At 39.7% G+C, this 23,493-nt stretch overlaps 1 protein-coding gene across 5 annotated transcripts in view; it reads left to right on the forward strand.

Annotated features, from left to right (window-relative positions):
- bahcc1b (BAH domain and coiled-coil containing 1b) overlaps positions 1-23,493 on the forward strand; it is a 61,302-nt gene that overhangs the window by 15,276 nt on the left and 22,533 nt on the right. For 3 of the 5 annotated variants that reach the window (XM_088323369.1, XM_088323371.1, XM_088323372.1), the window contains exons 3-11: positions 5,915-6,055; positions 10,526-10,636; positions 12,275-13,651; positions 14,662-14,758; positions 14,994-15,178; positions 17,082-17,222; positions 18,773-18,951; positions 20,548-20,902; positions 22,678-23,322. In XM_088323369.1, the coding sequence (XP_088179495.1) occupies positions 5,915-6,055; positions 10,526-10,636; positions 12,275-13,651; positions 14,662-14,758; positions 14,994-15,178; positions 17,082-17,222; positions 18,773-18,951; positions 20,548-20,902; positions 22,678-23,322 (3,231 nt within the window). The remainder of the gene's footprint in view (positions 1-5,914; positions 6,056-10,525; positions 10,637-12,274; positions 13,652-14,661; positions 14,759-14,993; positions 15,179-17,081; positions 17,223-18,772; positions 18,952-20,547; positions 20,903-22,677; positions 23,323-23,493) is intronic. The other 2 variants (XM_088323370.1, XM_088323373.1) reach the window with 1 other exon arrangement.

Below are 23,493 nucleotides of genomic sequence, written 5' to 3' on the forward strand. Positions count from 1 at the left end.
CCCCTTTATTTCTTTTCTCCTAACTTTTTTTCTCTTTCGCCTCTCACTCTTATCTTCTTTCTTTCCTTCCGTCCTTCACTTTTTCTCATCTTTTTGCTCATTCCTTTATTCTCTCTTTCATTCTTCCTTCCCTTTATTTCTATATCTATTTCTTCCACACTCTTTGTTTCTCTCCGTCTTTCTTTCCCTATTTTTTTTCTTTCCTTTTTATTTTTTCTGTCTTTCTTTTTAGTTAATTCAATCATCTGCTGCTGTTGATGACAAAATATGTCAAATAAAATATTTGAAAAACGCTGCAAGTGCCTGAACAAAAAAAAACGGATTCTCTTTTGCAAATCTAAGTTAAAATTCAAAAAATAAAACCAAAACAAGGTCACAAGCTCAGATCAAGCTAAATTGTGAAGTTAGATTAGTTCCTCCTAATGTACAAGCTCAGATCGAGAAATGTGAAGATTTTATTTCACAATCGGCGGATTAGCTTTTGCTGATCGGCAAAAAAAGATTGTTTTTTTTTTTTTAGAAAGAGGAATTGAAACTCAATAATATTGATTACAGACAATGTTAAAAATAGAAATTACTTCATTTAGAATGTATCATTTGTATATACGAATTAGTCTTTTTTCATAGCTAAAGATTGAAAAAAAAAAATCCATGAATCAAGGTTTGTCCAAAACGATAATGTGACCAATTGGCGAATTGTGAAAAGGAACTTTGGAAGGAAGTTTACTTGGTTGGCGCCGGGGGTTGGCTAAAAAAACAATGCGGCATTGTTTCATAAATTGCGGCTTGTCATCACGCAGCCACGATTATTTTTGCTGATGTTCCACTGTACCTAATTTTGTGGCTGGGGTCCATTGAGAGGAGCAGCGGTAGCAATAAAAAAAAAAAAGGGCAAAAAAAGATTTTGATTTTACAGGTCGGTCTCGATGAATACGATTTTAATCAATTTTAACTAATAAAATCCCTCAATAGAAAATTTTAAAAAATCTGATCTGTTAAAATCACCACAATTTTAAATTCTTTATTTCTTTTTTACTTTGATTTTATCTTTTAACTTTATGTGGATGACTCCGCTTTCCCCAATAGTCTTGATTTTATTCCCGTGTCGAAAAGCCTAAAATGAGGGAAAACGAGAGGAGGAGGCGAAATAAGGTCACGCTGGCTGCCTTCTTCTCATCTTTCTCGCTCTCTCTTCAACCGTCTCCCTTGTTGCTTACTGTCTGCCGCGGATTCCCTGTCTCGCTCGGTCTCTCGCGCACGGGTCGACACGCGAGTCGACACCTGCACTGAGTCTCATTTAAGTCAAGTGCTTCTCTAGGAATCGCGAGCCCTCCACTCATCGAGGCGGCGCTTGATATGAGCCGTGTACACGAAACACAGGCACATTCCGTGATATTACACCCTAATGTAGTTTGACACAACTGTATCCCAAAAGCTAGCTAAGATAAATCTACACATATCTTACAAAACTTTGACTTTGTCTGAGCTGTACAGAAATTGTACTCACTCATCTCCTGGCTCATGTCATCATTAGAGTCTCTGTCAGCTCATTTATGATGCACGCGCAAGTATCTGCATTTCTTAGACATGCTCAAATACACTCTTCTTTTATGGTGTCTGTGTTGGTATTTGGCCTTGTTTTGAAGCAGGTCTTTTCTTACTTTCACCATTTTCATTCTACAATATAGCAACAAAAAACGCGGGGACAAGCATAAAAGTCACTAATTACCGTATTTTCACGACTATAAGGCGCACAAAAGTCCTTCAAATTGTGCGGGGCGCGCACTATTGTGCAGTACGCCTAGTATGTGATGTAAAGCGGCGACTGTAGCTGAGGACACCGTTATGTTGTGTGGGAAGTATGATCGTCACTGCTAATAGTAGAACTGTGGGCATGTATAAAAGCTAAGTCCACACTGCAGAGCTTAATGCTCAATTCCGATGCTTTGGTGAGATTCACGTTTCCAACTAAATGCAACTTGTATGCAAACTCCTGAGTGAACGCGACAAGTGTCCCGCTTCAGCCTAAGAGCACACGTGCAACACACGCAATGCGTCCGTTATATGCGGAAGTACGCATAGATGCTAACCCTGTAGCCTATCTAGTAGTTGAAAGTTATTGTGTTATGAGATTTTTTTTTTCTCCAACTTCATTTTTGTTTTTTTAAATCGACAAATAACATATTTAAAGGTTGTTTGCCTGTCATCTTTTTGTTCAAATTCAGCAACAGTAACAGCTGGTTTATCTAAAAAGGAATCTGCTGACATTTATTAAGATAAAGGTAAATGTATTTGTAAATGTGCCTCACCAACGGTGTTTGGTGCGTTACTGAAAAGAGGTATTAAGTTACATTTATCAGGTACTTCCTTTAATAAGTAATTCAGTTAACCCACAGTATCGCTTTACTGTATATTGAAAGCAACTGTATCGTTACCTCATATTGTGTCTACTTGCATAGAAGCTGACCCTGTTAAACTGCTTTAAAATAGCCACATAATAAAATATGAGAGTATAAGCAGAAGGGAGAATATCTACATGAGGAGAAATTCAGCGATGAGCATTAGCAAACAAGCTAACGCGAGTTAAACACGAATGCTGGCTGAGCTTTTTCAGTTGAGTAAAAACACAAAAATAGCAGCTCAATCTTATATTGATATAAATAAAATGTTATTTGTAGTGGTTTAGTTGAGTTTACTTTTTAAGTAAAGGAAGCCATTCAGGAAGAAATTGATTCTCCTTATAAAACAAACCCATTTCCTGCATTTATTTTCTGAGTTGGTTGGTTTGATCCCTTAACCACGACAGTTCTCAGGGCCCCATTTCCTGTTGTGTGTCTTGGGCAAGTACAGCCTGGTGGCGTGAGTAGTGTCAAATAAATGTTATTTTCCTGAATATAAGATGCCAACCTTGGTTACTTTTGATGATGTATTGGCAGTTTTTGCCTTGATTCTTTTTGTATCCTTCCCGTTTTTGTAAGGTCACAAGCCTTCCCTCAATGAATTAACTTTAATTAAAATCGGCGGCATTGATAAAAGGCGAGGCCACTTATGTACAATGGCTGCATTGTTTCAAAGTTTGTGAGCTGCAATTTAGAAAAAAAAAGAAAGAAAGAAAAGGTTTGGCATTGACTCGTTACTATGTTTCATTTTTGAGTTGGCCTTAATTTATTTAGCATAATCAAAAAAACATTTGATTTGGTTGGATTTTTTCTCTCAAACTTTAAAGTTTAATGATAATCTAATATTCAATCAATTTATCTATGAAGTTATATACTGTATGTACATACATATATATACATTTTGTTGCTCGTCTGTTTTTGGTTTGTTTTTGTTTTTTAAGTTTTGGTATTTCAGAGTATGTTTGGGGAGGATGCTTCATTGTGAATATTGAGTATATTGTACAATTGAGAATATAGAAGTTTTTATTATCTATTCTTTGAAATGGGAAAAAAAACAAAACCAAGTACGACTGCTTGTTATGCTAAATGATTTTGTTTATCAACAAAAACACATTTTTATATATATATATCTATGTGGTTTTTGAAGTAGTTTATTTTTTGCTGTATTGTTATATCTTAATTACTCATTTAAGCCCTTATATTTTTGGGGGGATGTATGTATAATTTTTATCTGCAAAAAGTGAGAGTGTAAATACATATTTTTTCAAAATAATGTATTTTTTCATACGTTTTTTTGTCTGTGAAAAATAGAATATAAAATATGTTATCTATTTTCATGTATATATGTGTACTAGTAATATTTTTACTTATTTATTCTGTATATTTATTTGTAAAAATAGTACACAAAATATTTTACCTCTTTCCGTGAATATATAAATGTGTACTTGTAATATTTTTATTTACTTATCGTGTGTATTTTTTCTCGGTAAATATAAGTCTATAAATATTTTGAGAGATATTTTTATTTATTGGTTTATTTTTGTGGTGTAAATGGTATATACTTCCTGACACTTTAAATTAATCTTCATAATTGTTTAAATTGCAAATAATGTCTCATCTCATCTCATCTCATTAGCCGTACCGCTTATCCTCAGTAGGGTCGCGGGGGGCTGGAGCCCATCCCAGCAATCATCGGGCAGTGGGCAGGGGACACCCTGAACTGGTTGCCAGCCAATCGCAGGGCACACAGGGACAGACAACTCATTCGCTCATTCACACCTAGGGACAATTTGGACCGGCCAATTCACCTGAAATGCATGTCTTTGGAATGTGGGAGGAAACCGGAGTGCCCGGAGGAAACCCACGCAAGCACGGGGAGAACATACAAACTCTGCACAGAAAGTCTGGAGCTGGATTTGAACCCACGACAGGTTCCCATGATGCAAATAATGTATTTTAGATTATATATATTTTTTTCCCAATTAATTATTTCAACATTTTGTCTCTTAAAAAAAATAAAAAAAACTATATATATATATATATATATATATATATATATATATATATATATATATATATATATATATATATATATATAATGTCCATATTTATTTTATTTTGTAAAAACAATTTTATAAATAATTTTGGGGGTATTAATGATCGATTCTGATTGTGTCAGTAGTCCTACTTTCAATTCATGACCTTTTAATTTATAATATTAATAATATTAAAAAAACGCAAATTTCAGTTCAGCCAAAAACAAAAATAAAAACCCCCGAAATAATTTCCCCAGGGTTGCCATAGCAACAGGAGTGACATCATTATCTTGATGTTGAAACAATTTCGTTGCTTAATTTATTTCTCGCTGGTATTTTAATAATATTTTGAGGTAGTAAGGAAATAAAATGTTTTTGGGGACATCTGCGGTCAGATACATTTCTCAAGGGCAGGTCATATCTTTTTTTAAAGTAAAAAAGAAAAATTCTATCATCCCATCAGTTTTCTGCAAAAAAAAAGAGGGGGCGTGACGTCAAAGGAAGTTTATCCTCACATCTGCTTTGTGGATAAAATGTTTTTGATTCTGTTCCAAATACAATGACCTGTGAACTTTGACCCTTTTCTTGCTAATTTTTGTAGCTTTTTATTCAGGCACAGCACAAAAAAACAACATGAATAATGAATTCGCAAAAAGAAACAATAAACTATTTAAAAAAAAAAGAAGCTGTATGATAAAATGATACAATACTTAAACTTGTGCCCAAAGGGAGGATACTGAAGCCGAAGCTTTTAAGTGTCCACTCCTGTTATGTATTGCGTAGAAAACACATTCAAATTCAAAATTAGGAAAACAGAACTTTATCTTACAAAGGAAAATTAGAAAAGAAATGACATTTCAAACTTATAATAGTATCACTAGCGACTCCAATGACATATAATGCCTAAATTAACTATTGATATAGTATTCTTCTTTAATATATTTAACTAAAATACGTATAACATATGACTTTTTAAATCCAGGTGAATGAGGGACATTTTAAAGTCATCAACTAAATCGTTCCATAAATAGATATGTTGTGCGAGAATATTGGACTTAAATGTTATGTATTTCCCTTACACGAGTGTCTTATTTGTAGAGAAACAACTGTTAAATATTTGGTGTGAGTTGGTGCGCATTTGCTTTGTAGACTAATAATAGGGATTTACTATGCAGTACCATCAAACTTTATCATGTTGGATTTTATAAACGTTTTGTATGTTCTTTATACCCAGCTTTATGCACAATTCTATTAGCTTCCTTCTAATCAAATAAGCAAATCTATATTGCTTTTATATGTATTTCCCTAAATCTTGATACAATAACTTAAAATTAACAAACTGTACATTATAATAAAGAATTTTTTTTCTCCGAATATATGTCCGCGTCTACTTATCAATGAAATGTTTTGAGCTAATTTGGATTGTATGCTATTTATATGGGATCTACGACTAAAATCCTGGCTAATAATCCCTTTCAGGATCTTCCTTCATGGGGTCCTTCCTGTCGGGCAGCTTGGGGTCTCCGGCCTCCCCCTCTGGACCGGTTTCATCCCCGTCCTCGCCCTCGTACCAGAGCCGAGCCCATTCCAACACGATCTGGTTCCCGCATTCGCATGAAGGTAGCGTGAACACACACACACACACACACACACACACGAAGGGTGGATGAGTGCGGGGGGCGGGGGTGGTAGCGTTCGACAGCGGTTAATCCGAAAGGTTTTTTGGGGGATTAGATGGCGATGAAGACGTGCAGTGGTTGAAGCCGCACATGCTGAAGTCATTTGCGCTAGTAGCATGTGGCTTTTATTTTGGCGGAGTTACATTGTCCCCACGCCCCGAAATAACATTTTAAAAAAGGCATTTGATATTCCGTGCACGCTTGTGTTTTTTTTCTTTAAATTTACGCTTTTTTCAAGTTTCAAAGAATTCTGCTCACTTCTTCCTTTTTTCTTTTTATCTTTCATTGTATTTATTTATATTTGGGGTGGAGGTTGCGTCTAAAAAATTGGTCGGCGTTTTTAAGGGGAGAAATGCGGTAGTCTAACCCTAAAGCAGATTTGTGTGTGTGTGTGTGTGTGTGTGCGTGCGCGTTCGTATATGATTTATAGGCTATAGAATAGTTGTACCAATTTTCCTGAAAATTTACAGTTTTACTTCTGGCCTCTGCGAGTGTCTTTATCTAGGTTTTGTGTCAAGGCAACCCTAATCAATACAAAAAAAAAAGCAATAACATCTGCTTTCGTGGGTTCTCTAACACACCCTGGCGGCCAAATTGAGTACTGCAGCTCCCAACCACCGAACACTCCAAGAAACTGAATCCAATCTTGTATTTGCCCACGACATTTTTTTTAAAACATTTTTAACATTTTATCAATGCATAAGAAAAGACAAAAATGGAGATTTAACTTTTCCCGAGGTTACACCTCCCCTGCAACTTTGGTGGTCCCGCCTCCAAGACTCCCTCCACAACCCTGTGGGCTAACCGACCTCCAACGGCCCCCTTCCTGAATGATTTTTAGTTGACAGTTAACCGTTTGCGGTTAACGCTGACTTAGTTATCTATACTGCTTTCCATGTTTTAGGCATGCGTTTTATTGTACGTTAGAAAAAAAAAAACGTAGGGGTGTTTTCTACTCTTTTGTCGAGCGGGGATACGTTCTTTACAGAGGATAAAGAATCTATGAACTACTGAAAACAGATTTCTGCTAGAACAAAGAGCTGGAAATGAGCGCTAGCGTCTTGTGTATTCCAAGGCGGAGTCAATGGCGAAGGGTGGGCCGCATCATTGGTTAGGGGGCGGAGTCAACAGTGTGCGGCAGGATGTGCGTGTCGACAACAGTGTTGGGAGTACAGTAATCCCTCGGTTATCGCGGTTAATGGGGACCAAAACCACCTGCGAAAAGTGAAAATCCGCAAAGTAGCGACGCCCCTTCAAAAATGCTTAAAAAAACATTATTTTGTTTTATTATTATTTTTTTATTACTTTTTAAACTAAGTAACAGGCAACTGTAACTAATTACTTTTTTCTGTAACGCGCCCAACACCGGTCGTCGAACAGTCGACTCAACATTTGATGGCGGCCGGTGCGCCACAAACGACTGAACGATTGTTTTTAAGAATCGGAGACGGGGCCGTTGCCAGCTGGCCGCTGTCCATGAAAGCAGAGGAAGACAAAACACACTCACACACACACACCTGTTCTGGTTAGATGGCTCCGCCCTTTCCTTTCTTGGCCGCCGCCCCCTCATCTCCATCTCAAAGCGCCGGGCTTCCTTTTCCACTGCAAAGAAAAAAGTTTTATCGCTCTTCATTTAGGCGGCTAATTGTCGCGGCTTGTTAAGAGTTCCACCCTCCAGCCCCCACCTGAAAACCGACACACATGCCGGAGCAGAAAAGGGGGCGTCGGCGGTGGGGGTTTTTCAATTTTGGAATGCAGAGGATGACTTTTTATGGAGTGCTGTTTACTTTGGCTGGCGCCGTTTAACTTTTAACTGTGGACAATTAACGGGGGAGCAGCTGCCCTACGATTGGATATTTTTGTGGCCCTCTCTTTTTAAAGAATACAGTTCTTCTGGAAAGTCATAATCGAGATTTACTTATCTGTTTGTTTGTTTGTCTTAGGTCAGATTTCATATTATAAAAAATAACAACTCAGACGTTTTTTCAGATTTTTTTTCTTTAAAAGTCAGAATTATGACGAAAATTCTTACATAAATAATTAGAATTCCGTTTTTTTTTAATGAGTTTTCTATTTATAGGTGAGGTGCGTAGTTTAAGGTGTCCCTAAAATGAATTAATTTCTCTATTAAGAATGCGTTAACAATACCCAACTGAGTTCAAAGAGCCTTTATATATTTTTTTACACTGACCCTATCTTCCTTTATCGTACTTTTATCATCAGTGTTCTGGCCACTGAGCGCATTACGCTGAAGAAAAGGAGGCGGAGGGATGGGGGTAGGGGAGTTATATAACGCACGTGCTTGCTGTATTATTTTATTGTACAATAACAATGGTGAAAGTGAGAAAACGACCTTTTCAAACAAAGTCCAAATGCCATAACACCCCCCCCCCAAAAAAAAAGATGAAAAAGAAAGAGTTTATTCGAGCGTGGCTAAGAATTTCACATAGTTGCACAGCTTGACAGAGGCTGCAATGATGATTTCAGCCAGAAGATAGCATCAGCAAGTAGAATATTTTGAAGTTATAGACACCACCTTTAAAGGTGGGTATGTGTAATTTAAGGTGTCAAGGCAAGTCATGTTTTTTGTATAGCCCTTAATCACAAAGAGTCTCAAAGGGCTGCACAGACAACAGATTATTGCAAACCACAGACTATTATCACACCATCCCCCGATCTAAAACTTACACGAGGGCAAGGAAAAACTCAAAAACCTCAACATGAGGAAAATTAGGAAACCTTTAGAAGGGACCGCACATCAGGTAATCCCCCTTCCAGGATGACCAGGCTGCAATGGATGATGCAATAACAAAAAATACACAAATTTTGTCAACAGGAAATATAGGTCATTCATAAGCTAGAGAATAGAAGTGTGTTTTAAGCCTCGATTAAAACAGTTCCACTGAGGTTGCAGATCGAATCTCAGGGGGCAGAGCATTCCACAACACCGGGGCCCGAATGGAGAACGCTCTCAGTTCTCCTCTTGGCTACTGTTGAAAGTGGAATATTTTCCCTATGAAGTATGTGTTAACAATGCCCAACTGAGTTCAAAGAGCTTTTAGCTTTTATCTGACTTTTACCAACGCTGTTCCGGGACTCGCAACACATTAGAAGGGAGGGTGATGTTGGAGAGTGACTTTATGACTATCACACATTTTGTTCAGTGTAGCAAGAAAATGGTATAAGTAAGAAAAAGCCTGATTCAAATAGTCCAGACCCCAACCCCAACCCCCCTAAATAAGAAAAAGGGACCTTAATTGAGCACATCTATGATATGCACATACTCGTGACTAATCTGACTGAGGCTGTGATCATTTTCAAATTCCGGACAGCACCTTTAAAGGTGAAGTGTCTTTTGAGATGTCCTTGAAGAGTTGAAAGTCAGATATTTTCTCTATTAATTATGTGTTAACAATGCCCAACCTAATTCAGAGAGCCCTTATGCTTTATTTTCCATAGCGCCTATCTGCTGTTATCTTACTTTTATCAAATTTGTTCGGGGCAGAACAGATTACGTTCGAGGAGTGCTTAAGAGTAACATCATGCTCGTCCCCACAGTTTTTTGTTGTTGTATTTTTTGTCTCTGTAACATGAAAATAAAAACGCAAACCCAAACCCCCCAAAAAAAGAAAAAACACAAACACATCTAAAGATTGCATGTACGAATTCAGATGTTTTTTGGACTGTTTCCGACTAGACTTTTTCCCCCTCAAAATTCTTATTTTTACTTACAATTATATGTTTTCCTTTTTTTTTTAAACTTAGAATTCCATCCATCCATTATCTTCCGTTTATCCGGGGTTGGGTCGCAGGGGCAGCAGCCTTAACAGGGAAGCCCAGACCTCCCTATCCCTAGCCACTTCTTTCAGCTCATCCAACGGGATCCCGAGGTGTTCCTAGTTCAGCCTAGAGACATACTGTAGTCTCTCCAGCGTGTCCTGGGTCATCCCCAGGGTCTGCTGCCTATTTTTTGAGCTTAGAATTCTAAATTCAGTATTTTTTCTTCATAATTTGTAAGAAAAAATTCTCAGAATCCCCCCCCCCTTATCTGCCCTTAATGGTCTTGCACGGACAGCTTTCAAACGTTCATGCAGATGAAGAAGCCAGCGGAACAAGCGTTTACCTCCCAGCGACCTCCCAGGAGCCTCCTTTGACTTCAAACTATTTGTCTTCTGTATGAGAGGGGGGGCGAGAAAAAATGCTTCGGAGGAGAGCAAATTCCAAACGTTGGGCTGTGGTTTTTGTCACCACTTGGACTGCCGTAAATAAACGTCAAGTGGTGTTAGTGTAAAAAGCTAACGCGGTTGTGTTATTTTTTTTTTTTTTTTTCTGTTTTGCGGCGATTCCGCGAAATCGATTGCGTGTTTGGAGAGCTGCTGAATGTCAACGTTGTCCCCCTCCCGTTTGACAGGCTACCCTGGCTACTCAGGAAGTCTGGCTGCCCCTTTTCTCCCCATGAGTCCTCTGGATCACCATGGCAACAGCCTCTATGGACAGCATCGCTTCTATGAAACTCAAAAAGGTACCTTGATGGACTGACCACAATTCATATCTTTTCACAATTTAGCTTTTTCTAAATCTTGCATTCTATTATTCCACACAAAAGTTAGCATCATCTGACCATCGTCAAAAGTTTAGATTTTTTTCTTCTACTCTGAAGCTAGCGTTGTTCTCTCAGCTGACAGAGTATCTCCACTTACACAAAAAACTAGCTTAGTCATGTTTAGGTCGGAAAGCTAGTGACGTGGTCTTCTACCCCCCAAAAAATAGCATGATCTCATGATATTTGCAAAGCTGGCAATGCATTTTATGCCATGGTTAGCATTTGTTCCTTCTACTTTGAAGCTTGCCTTGTTTTCTTAGCTGGTATCACCCTTTAAAATTAGTATTGTCTTCTTCCACACTCAAAATTACCATTATTTCCTCTGGTATCATCTTTTAGTGAAAAATAAATAAGCAGTCTTTCATGCATGTGCATTTTTCTTCTAACCATCAGAAACAACAGACAGGCTTTTTCTTCATTGGGGAAAAAAGGATCACCTTCATCTACACCAAAATCTAGCGTTGTCTTCTTTAGCGTGGAAAGTTAGCGTCGTCCTCTTCCATGCTTAAAATTATTGTAGAAAGTTGACACTTTTCTTCTTCTACATCTGAAACAATTGTTGTGTGTCTTTGCTATAATAGTATTTCCATCTACACTCAAAACTAGCATTGTGTTTCTAGCGTGGAAAGTAAGCCTCATCTTTTACGGGAAATATTTGCATTTTTTTTCTTCTTTACTGGAGACTAGTGTTTTTTTCTTCACAAAAAGCATAGTCTTCTTATTTGAAAAGAGCTACCATTCTTTTCTACTGCAAAATTGTGTCTTTCCACGTAAAAGCTTAATGTCTTTTATGCCGAAAGTTAGCATTTTACTTCTTCTCCTATGCCAAAAATTAGCGTTACATTTGCCAAAAGCTAGCGTTGTTTTATATGCTGAAAAGCTTCTACCTTTTCTCAGAGAAATCAACCTACATTTTTAGCTACATTATAACTGAAAAAAAATTGACATTCCAATAACACTGCAATTTATTCTAAAAGAAAATTAAGTTTCGGGAGTAATAAAATAATGCCAGTCAGGCACTTTTATCTGTGGACTAAAATGGAACAAAGCAAACTTGTTGAAGCAGCTCTCAGCCCAGCCACCACCTCTCTGACCTGTTGCCCAGTGGTAGGTGCTACAGGTTCCTCAAAACAAGGACTAACAGGCTCTTAACAGGCTTAACAGGCTCACCTTAAACACGTGTGCAAAACTGTGAAAATATATATTGTGACTTATTTGCAAATGTTTATTGCTGCTAAATGTTATTGCACTACATTTCATTGCACTATTGTTATGAAGCACTTTTTAAAATTCATTTTTCACCATCATCATTAAAACATGAGTCGCTAAGCCCTAGGCCTGGTTGTAAATATTTTTGCCTATTTATCTTGACAGTCTTGTCTCTTTTTTTTCTCTTTGAAGTCTTTATTACGTGTTTACCCAGGAGTGCCACGTTTAATGCTGCAGCATACTATGTTTCACTACATTATTATCAATAACAATAAAAGCAATTAAATTCAATTTAGCTGTTAGCTAGCTACATGCAAATCAGTTTCATGAATGTATCTTTCTATTTAGATCACTTCTACTTGAGAGGCCTCACGCAGCCCCCCTTGCTCACGCTCAATCACGGCCTCCCCCCGCTGGCCAGGAGCGCCCCTGACCGCTCACTCTCTCGAGAGGACACGGGCGAAAAGGTGGTCGCCAAGGAAAAAGAAAGACTTGCTGGTAAAGAGCGCCACCAGGAAAATAAGGACAAACTTCTCCAGAACCAAACGAGTCCTGCCTCTGCCCCCCCTTCAAGCTTCCACCTGAAACCCCCGCTTCAGCACCCCAGCCAAAGCAGGGAGGAAGATTTTAGACAAATTCCCGAACGCCACAAGGAGCACAGAGACGGCGAGAATAAACTTTCCAATTTTCTGGCTACGGATTTTGAGAAAGGGGGCGGAGCCTGTAGAAGTCTTTCTGGGGGGCCAAGGCGATGTTACAAAGAACAAGTGGACGGGGAAGCGAGGATGAGCGAATCCTCTTCGGAATGTATCCGAAGAGGTGGCGTTATGGCGCCCCCAGTGGCTTCCTACTCGATGCCGCCTCCCCCGCCTCCCCCCTTGCACATGGGAAGCTGGCTTCACCCCCATCCCGACTATTTTTGCCCCCCGCCGCCTCTCACCATCGTGCCCTCCAAAGACCCACTCTCAGCCGGTTCCTCGTTTGGCCCTTCCGTGGCAGATCTGGCGGCCCCTGAGGGCCGAGGGGGGGAGGACAAGAACGTGGACAGAAGTCCGTCTCAGCGTCTCCAGAGAAGAGACAAACCTCAGAGACACGAGCAGCCCGATTTGCCCTCCTGCAGTTTGGAAGCGACCCCCTCCCTCAAAGACACAGACGACGCTTACCGGTCCCCGCTTCCAGGGGCCACGTACCTGGGCGCCGGATGCTGGTCCGAGAACAGGGCCCCGCCTTTCAGGGAATGCTCTCGGTCGGGACAAAAAGTGGCTCGGATACGGCACCAGCAGCACAGCAGCCACGAGAAAGGGGAGGATGGGCGGGGGGGCAAGTCTAGTACGAGAGGCCCTCACATCAACAACTGCGAAATCAAATCGACTCCCTCGGGGGAGGGCAGCGCCATGAGGAACTTGATGAACTACAGCTCCCAGCAGCCTATGCTGCTGCCCCAGAGGAGTCCCTTTGGAGGCTTGGGCTGCCTTAAGCAGGGCGGGGAAAAGGGAGGGAGCAAGGTCGGCTCCTGGCAGGACCCACCCAAGCAGACGCTACCTCCCCGCCGAGGCTGCTCCTATGATGGGGAGAAGGGCGGGAAGGAGGCAGGGGAAGCAGGGGAGGGGGAGGTCAGACAGCCCCCGGTAGGGATTGCCGTGGCGGTGGCCAGACCTCCACACCGCTCGCCGGATGCCCCCCCCATTCACGGACCACAGGGGAGGGTCCCACCTAATGTCAAAGGTAAGACCAGCTCCATTTTTATTCGTAGAATTTCGTTGAGAAAAATAAATTAAAACGTCATCAATTAATCAAGTATTTTTTTCTTTGGGTGGGTTGCATTGTTTGAGGTGTCCATTTAAGAACGAACCTCAATATTGTTTTTGTATAAGCCTCGCCAGATTTTAAACCACAGGCCAAACAGTGCGGTGCATCGTTTGAGGTGTCTTTATAAAGTTATAAGTGGAATATGTTCTCCATTAAGTAGTTAACAATGCTCAACTGAGTTCAAAGAGGCATTAGACTTTATATTTTACTGTGCATATCTGATTTCATCTTATTTTTAGCAAAGCTGTTGGGGGCGCAACACATTAAGTAGGAGGGATGAGGGGTGGGAGGAGCCCTGGAGTGTGATGTCATGCTCGTCCCCGAAAGGACATTACCGTAATATTCGGACTATGAGGCGCACCTGATTTTAAGCCTCACCCAGTACATTTTTACAAGAAAAAAACAGTTTGTACATACATAAGCCGCACCTGACTACAAGCCGCATGTGCGCACATTGAAACATGAGATATTTACAAAGACAGTTTCAATGTTTCAAGGAAGTTTCAATAATATACGGTACTTTAACCCCTTAACGTTCAGACGGCCTGTCTGTTTTTTTTTTTTTTTTATCAACAAATACGTGCCACTGAAATACGTCATGCCACATATGATTGGCAAGCTTAAACTCTTGGGATTCAAGATATGATTACCATTTCAAAATATACTCACCAGAGAAACATTACTATCAGTCTGAAACAAGATACTCGAAAACTATAAAATCAATAATTTTTTTTTTATCCTGGCCGTTTTCCAATTTTTTTTAACCCAATGAGGAAGGTGGATCAAAAACGTTGCCCACCACGGATTTATGGCCTAATAAGAAAAATAATACTGATTATTGTGCTCCAACTTTTTTGTGGCTGGCAACAAGATAAGCCAATTTGTATCTTAATTATTGTCGGCATTGTGCCCGCTTCATTTGCCAGGGGTGTCTCGGCCCGTGTACCCGCTGGGCCGGGAGGCTGACGAGAGGAAGAGGATGAGCGAAGATCTCCATCACCTGGACAGAGACTTGATTGGAAGGTACTCACCTGCCTGATTATCCTTAATATTTTGGGTACCGCGCCAAGTCCATTTACTCCACTTTGATGTGGCAAACATTATCTTTGAGTCTGCTCTTTTTTCTGACAGGAGCCGCAGCGCCTTAAATGTTATCATGCAAAATGTTTTAGCCTCTTATTATGTGGCCCTTTTATGCTTTTTTTTTTTTTTTTTTTTCTAAAAAGAGCAAAAGTAATGGCTGTTGATTATCATAAAGGGACAGCAAAGATCGTCTGGAGTTGGCCAGGATCCACCCGTCTAGCGGTTGCCACGGCGACCTGACCTCTCACCTCCTTGTCCCCGGAGGCGCTGGCCCCTTGGGGGCGGACTCCGCCGCTCAAGCTCACCACCATTGGTTGCAGAGGACAGGAAGCCCCTCTCTCTGGATGAGCCACTCCTATGGTGAGATTTTGAAATAATAATATAAGTAGAAGTAGAGGGAGAATAAGATGAAAAGCAAGTGGTCCAGGAAGTATTTAGATCTCTTGAAACTTGATTGTATTTGTGAAATGATTATTTTTGTTGTTGCTTTTTTGTTTTTGGTTAAAAATCATTTTCTTTCTTTTTCTATTTAATTTTATTTTAAGGAGATAGGTACCAGTAATTATTTTTCATAATATTAATGGCCCTTGTTGTTTCCTTTATTTTCTTTTGAAATTTGATTTCTATTTTTCTAATTTAATTTTGTTGTTTTAATTAGATCAGTGTTTCTGAACTGTGATAATTTCTTATAGGATAATTTCCCTTTTTTTGATCATTTATATATGTTTTCTAGTTAAACTTCATTAATGTTTACCGAAAAAACCCTTGAACTTGGAATTTTTAGCCAATTTTCATATACAGAAAAAACTGTAAAAACAAATTCTAAAAGTGAAAAGTTTTATTTAAAAAAAGTGGTTGGGTTTATGGCTTACAAAAAATGTTTTTTTTCTCCATTGGTAATTTTGGGAGTTTCTTTCCCTTTTGTGGAGAAACACTGCACAAAGAAAAGGAAAAATATGGTTTGGGTTACAACTTAAAAAAAAAATCAGTTCATTTAAAAAAAAAAATCCAAAACATTGCGACAAATACCTCCACACTATACTATATTTTGGGGCTCAAAACAGCAGATTTTAAGAAAAAGACAAAAAAACCCCATATATTTTATTATACTTGTTCTTCTATTTACAAATGGTAAAACAAATAATTAAAATAGGCAGCATGGTCTTTGTAAATAAATACTCCATACATTTTATTCATGTTTTTTTTTCTAGAGAACTTTTTTAGAATATAGGAAGATTTTCTTGCAATGTGCAGTGTGTAGAAGGTAAAAAAAGATATAAATACAGAAAAGGTATTTTATATTTGCTGCTACTACAAAGAAATATACCTCCATTTGGACATTTTTTATATTTAGGGCCCCTTTTTATTGTTAATATTCCATTCATTCCAAAAAATAAAAAAAATATCCAAAAATTGAGAATCGTATCAATGTTATATTGGTTATTGCAAGGGTCTCCAACACAGATCACAGGGGCAAGAACACTTGAATTGCTCGCGGTCTGGTTCTGAAAATAGCTAATTAGTGATGGGTTATAGCAATTTTCTAGTAGAGTGTTGAAGCACATTCTAAAGCGCTTTGGAAGGTCTTCATTAACTTGAAAAGCGCTATATAAATGCTGACCATTTACCATTTCTAACTGACATGTCTTCGCGTTTAACTTAATTTATAATTTTATAACTTAGAAAGCCACAATTGATGTAATGCATATTGTACAGTGTGAATGTTAACAAAACAGGCCCGCTCAAAATTTCAGAACAGAATTGAGCTATTTTTCCCCTTGTAATGGTCAAAAACGCTCCTCTCTGAAGACCGGAAGGATGTTTTACACCAAAAGCAACGTCGACCAAAAAGTGAGGGCGCTGTACCTGAGTAAAATCAGAAGGCTTATCCTACTACTGGTATTCATGGAAACCAGTACTGTCTGTTTCACGTGGGGGAGCAAACCCCTACTGAGAAAATACCCGCCTGGAGAGGAATGGGCGCCGCTAGGCTGTACTTGCCAAGGACACACCACAGGAAGTGGTGCCACTATGACCCAGGTGTACTGTAATGTGTATTAAATTGGTTGACCTTTGCGCCAATCATTAACAAAAAGTAGCTTCATAGCTTCAAAAAGATTGGCGACCCCTGGGTTATTTGGTATCGGTCTTGCAAAACAGCATGTTATCAGTATCAATGTGAAAACCAGTTTGTAATCCAAAATATGTAATTAAAATTGAATGTAAAAGTGATTGTTTCGAATGCATTTTTTCTGGTTTTCAGGTTTGAGCCATGTGGGCATGAGCGGCAGTTTCCCCCCGACATTAGCCTCACCCCTTCAGCCTGTTCTGGGCTCCCTGGGCCAAGACCCCGGCTCTACCCTCATGGTCCTCCCGACCGAGCCTGGATCTCATCACCACCTCGGTAACGTCCGCACACAGCTAAACCCCCACCCACCAACAGCCAGACCCCCTCCAAGTTTTAGTATCATTGCTTAATCATAATATAATGCTCAACTAAATCAGTTTTATAGCAATGTTTTATTGGAGCGTTTTTTTTTTTTTGCGCTTTTGGGGTGACGTGAGTCTTAGCATGAAACAGGCTGTGAAATTAAATTATCTTACACCCCCTCCCCACCGCTGGGCTACGTGGGTGTTCCTGTCGAGAAGGGAAGTGCATCCAGCAAAGCCTTCCCCAGGGAAACATTAGCCCACTCAAGCTAATCTGCTAGAACAAACGTTCCAGGTGATGAAGGAAATCCAGTACAAATGATTAACTTGTTCGATGCCGTCGCTGAATGCTAAATTATATATATATATATATATATATATATATATATATATATATATATATATATATATATATATATATATATATATATATATATATAATTTTCTCGTATGGCAGATGGAACATCTTTTTCTCACCAATTATATGATTATAATTTTTATTATTACTTTGATTTTAGCTTTCAAATGTATTTTCTTTTTTTTTAAGTCTCAAATATTTTTCTTTTTGAGATGTGGTTTTAGGTCAAAGACAAAAAAAAACATTACCAATACATTGAAATATTTTTATTCTTGTTTATTTTATTCAATTGTATTCATTTCCATTTAACTTAAATGTATATTAATTATATATTGTTTAAAAACCCAAATATTTGTATTTTGTGGATTTTTTTGTTCTGAAACAAGAAAAAAAGAATTAGAAAAATACATAATATTTATTGGTATTCTTTAACTTTCATCATTTTCACTCTATCTTTCAATTACATTTTATTTTTTTATTTAGAAATGTTTCATAACTTTATTTTATGTTTTAAATTATTTTAATATTTTTGTGGGGTGAAAAAAAGTTGATAAAAAAGTACTATTATCATATTATAATAATCTCATGAGGCAGATAAAACATTTCCTGACTTTAAATCCTTCAATATATATATATTTTCATATTTATCGTTTTTCCAATTTTGTTTGATGAATTCTGGGGCATTTAGATTTTTTTTTAATTATTATTTTGATTTTAACGTTTAAATGTATTTTATTCAAAAGGTTACCATAATATTTGTTGATTTTATTTCAGTGGTGTTTTATTTTCTTATGGGGCATCACAGCAGCAGGTTAACGCACAGTTCTGAGGTCATGGGTTTTCCTGTGCGGAGTTTGCATGTTCTCCCCGTGCCTGCGTGGGTTTCCTCCGAGCACTCCCACATTCCCCAAAACATGCATGTCAGGTGAATTGGCCGGTCCAAATTGTCACTAGGTGTGAATGAGCGAGTGAGTGGTCTGTCTGTGGGTGCCTTGCGACTGCCTGGCAACGAGTTTAGGTTGTCCACCGCAAAATAAGCTCCAGCACCCCAGCAACCCTACTGAGGATAAGCGATACAGATAATGGATGGATGGAGTCTTTGACGGCGCTTTCCTACTTGTTCATTAAGAGTCTTTTCCATCTTTAAAGTTTTGTCTCTGGTCCAGCAGAGGTTCTGGAGCCTTCGGGCCTGTGGCCCCCTGTCTACGGAGCCAGGGGGACCCCGCCTCACATGCAGCATCACCCGGTGTACTCGCGCTCGTCCTTTCTGAGGCAACAAGAGCTCTACGCGCTTCAGCAGCAGCCGCGGGCCATGGAGCATCTACAGCGAAGTTCTCTGACGCAGGTAGACATATATTTATTTGGAATATATTAATTGTTTTAAAAATGTGGAAACTAATGACTGCTTCACAATCTTTATTTAACTGTCAGACATTATCATTGATGTCATAAAGGAATTCTTGTTTGGTGAAATAAAAAAACAAAAAACTGTCATTTTCATAATTGAATTGATTTAATTAAATGTTTTATTAATAAGATTTGATTGTTTGAACATTTTCTTATTTTTCAAAAGAACAATTTAAAAATTAAATGAAAAGTGTGTACAATTTGACAACTAGATACCACCTTATTGTGTAGTGCAACTGAAAAGGAGTGCTAAAAAGCACAAGAAAGAACACACACAAGGTAGACTCAAAGTGACCAAAACGCACTATTTTACTTCTCATTTTTTCGCCCAGCCTTTTTTAAGTTTTTGCGTAACCGAAGCAGCATGGGGCCGACAATCATGTCAGCTCCATCTAGGTGAGGCTCATGTTGTGTAAAATAAATGGTAATTTCTCTAGCTAGAAGTATTTAAAAAAAAATCACGTTTATGTATTTCATGTATTTTTGTTTAATATTAAAATCATTATTGGGGTTTTTTAATGAGTTTTTTTTACCGATTAGGAGGTGATAAATAATGCACAATGTCCCTTTGGAAAAAGAGGAAAGTACTTCATTTAGGCAGGTTAATATCAGAAAGTTTAATTTCAGATATTTTACTGTAAGAAAATTGGCAATTATGATTTTCTTAAACAAGAAAACCAAATATATTCAATACAAATAAAGAAGAAATAAAATAGTGTCATAATGAGATAAAATCAAATGCCAATTCGGATGTTATTGCTACCACTTGAGGTCTTGTGCAGTGGTTGGCAACCTTCTTTGTACCACGGACCGGTTGAATGTCCGACTATTGTTTCATGGCTTAGCCCAATAATAACATAAGTAATAATAATGATAACTATAACGATAACAATGATTATAACGATAATAATTAAGACAATAAGCCTGAATCCATTGTAATCACTAGGCTACTAAGAATCTATATTACTGCTGGAGCCCATCTCAACTGTCTTTGGGCAGTGGGCAGGGGACACCCTGAACTGGTGTCCAGCCAGTCGTAGGGCACACAGGGACAGACAATTCGCTCGCTCATTCATTCCTAGGGACAATTTGGAACAGCCGATTAACCTAACGTACAAGTTTTTGGAAAGTGGGAGGAAAACGGAGTGCCCGGAGGAAACCCACGCAAGCACAAGGAGAACATGCAAACTCCACACAGGAGGTTCAATCTCACGACCTCAGAACTGTGCCACACACGCGCTAACCACTGTGCCTCAGTGCTGCCCTGTTCCAAACAATAAATTACAATTATGGTCACTAATGTGTTCAAATTGATCAAATAAGATATGTTGTGTAGTATCGCACACGAATAAATACAGCAAGCACTTCCACAGATAAGGTGCTACGAGTTACAATTTCTGGCTAATTTGTGGTTTTTAGATGTGCCTTGTAGTCTGGAAAATAGGTTAGAGAAAAAAATGAGCAAAAGAAAATCAGTTATTTTCCTTTTATGATTTATTTGACTTAACTGGAACTCTCATCCCCTCGTTTGCAGCGGAAGCCCGACGATCACGCCCCAGCTCTGTCGGACAACCCCCCGCCCGTCCCAAGAACCTCCTCGTCTTCGTCCCCCCACGCAGCCCGACCCTTCTCGCACACGTCCCCCCCTCTCAAGGCGTCGCCGGCACCCTCGCCGGGGGTGTGTCCGGGCAGTCGGCGGTCCCCTTGCTACCATTCCCCCTCGCGTCGGGCGCCCAACCCCCTGCCCCCCGCCCCCAGCCCGGCAGCCGCCGCTCCCCGCTCCCCGGCGCTTAGTCCGGCGCCGTCGCTCCTACCCAAAGGCCTGGAGAGGGGGGGTGACCGGGGGGAGGGGCAGCCGCCTCAGGATTACCCGCAGTCCCTGGAGCCCGGTGAGTGGGGATTGCCATGATTAATTGATAAAAAGATGAAGGCTGAGTGGGGCAACCGATGATTTATATGAATTTTTTATCAGCGATACTGGTCCAACTGTCTTCAAAATTTGACACAGGTGAATCGATTTCAATGATTCAAACAAATTTTTCACTGACAGGGGAGTCTGATACCATTAGTTTCAGACCGATACTAGTGCTCACTGATACAAATTACGGATAACGCTATTGATACATTAGTACAGGGGTTGGGAACCTTTTTAACTCAAAAGGCAAACTTTTTTTTTGAGAAACACACCATATATTTGAGGACATAATTCAACAAAACTGCCAAACCTGCTCTCAAAACAAAAGCTAAATCTTCAGGTCCAATTTATTTCACTGTGTGACGTTTGAAGATTTGATCAAATCTATGATATAAGAATGATGACAGAGCATACTTACAGTAACATTTTTCTTACTCCCACAGTTACTTAAGGCTCATTTTGTTGTTCATAGTGGGTTCAAAACAAGGTGCGACCAGAGTTCTTTCGTGAAAATGTCACAAAATACTGCAAATCATAATGATACTGATGTATTAAAGGGAGTGTGCTATGTGTACAGAGATTTGCCCACCCCTACCGCTCACCCAAATTGCTATGGGTGCTTGGCTAGCATTTTCGGGTGTTTACAGTTTGTGCTGTGGGTTTTTATCATAAAGTGCGTCAACAGTGAACATACATTGTTTAACGAGCTTCCATATAAAGGTTTCTATAGAGACGTAGAGCCATAATTGGTTCTGTTGGTGTAACACTGTGACTGTGAACTGTAGTTAAAACTTTGCCCTATATATTGTGGACCAAACCTTGACTGGAAATCACTGCCTTGGCTTCGCACACAACAAAATTGGAAAACTACATTGAAGATTAACATCACCCTCATTTGTTTTCTCCGATCCCGATGTACTTGTGAAAAGAGCCATACCTGGCTACCCGGATCAGATTTATACAATTTATTATCAGCCCCTCTGGTCGAAAAGTCCTTTTAATTTGACGCAGGTGAATCCTGATTGATTTCAATGATTCCAAAAAAGTACAATTATTCAGGGGAAGTCGACACCGTTAGATCAGGGAAGTCAAACTCAAATTGGTTTGGGGTTGGACCCAGACTTTCTGTTCTCAGGCAGGCCAGATCAGTAAAAGAATGTAAACTTGAAATCTTTAGCTTACCATAGTTTTTTGGTTTAATGCTTTATCATTCAGCCTTCTTTAGTAGCCAACCCTACATATTATAATCATGGAGTACAAGTGATATTTTGTAAACTCATTTATTCACAAACAATAGGAATCTACTTCTTACTTACTTGAAAATGGAACTTTGATGTCGAAAATCGTTCCTGGCGGTGAATGACCTCATGTCGGATTTTTTTTTTTTTTAATGCATTAAGGTTATCCATCCATACTTTTGCCCTTGTATCATTAAGTCTTACTAGTTACGGATAACTACATATGCAATATCCTAAACAAGCAATGGGGGCAGAGGTCAGGCATGCTTTTAAGGTCGGGGGCCCTCGAAATGTGTACGTGTGTGAGCCCCTCTTACCCTTCATGGGTCCTTGAGAAGTCAAGGCGGAAGGATACGCATTCATCTGGCTGCATTGTCAGGGGGTGGAGGGATACCATCAATAATCGGGTGCATTTGTGACAGGGCTGCAGCTGCAATCACAAGGAAATGGCAGAGTGTCATCAATATCCCCCCATGCCCTCCACCCTCAAATGCTATTTTGTCTTTTGCAGACCTGCCGCCCGTCTACGCCTTCCCCCCACTGTCCGTGGCCGGGCCCTCGCCGGCGGAACCAGCCTCAAAGTCCCTGCAGCCTCTTCTTAAAGTTGACGCCGAGAGGGAGGAAAAAGAAGAAGTGGAGGAGGAGGAGGGAGACTGCCAAGTGTTGGAATCCCCCCGTGGACCTACAGAAGAAGAAAAGAGGTTGGATAGATGCTCTGTTCTAGAACTTGAAAGGACTCGCCCACCCCTGGATCCGATTAGTGCTCCAATCGAATCTCCAAAGCCAGCTGAGATATCCAAAGAACTTGAGAAGCATGAAATAGACACAGAATCAGAACAGACGGACAAAAAAGAGCTGACGGGTCCTCTTGAAGAACAGCACGTCAACAGCGACAATGAGAAGAGTCCAGAAGAACAGGCGCCGGTCCTCAGCTCTCCTTGTCCGTCCCGGTCCAAGAAGGAAGACGCCTACATGTGGAGCCTGGAGCTTCTCATCGCAGCTGCCCTGTGCGCCAGCCGGGATGCTTTGCGTGCACAGGCCCCCACCACACAGGCACCGAGGCCCCTGTCTCACCACGGCATGGAGATCCTGGGAGAAGTGGCTGAGCTGGAAATCCAACAGAGGAGCCTGGAAAACGAGCAGAACCCAGATAAAGGTGACAGAGTCCGTCTTGTTTTGAAAAGGGTCAAAATGGATAAAAAAATGTTAATTTTGGTATTTTTACAAATCCACAATTATTACTTTTAGGAAGGTATTTTTTATGTCAGTATTCGTAGTAGTGAGTTTCATTCCTCTACACATTTGCTTAATGCTACCATTTAATCAA

This window comes from Urocampus carinirostris, chromosome 19 (genome assembly GCF_059441175.1).
Source record: "Urocampus carinirostris isolate Australia breed hairy pipefish chromosome 19, RoL_Ucar_1.0, whole genome shotgun sequence".
Lineage (NCBI taxonomy): Eukaryota > Metazoa > Chordata > Actinopteri > Syngnathiformes > Syngnathidae > Urocampus > Urocampus carinirostris.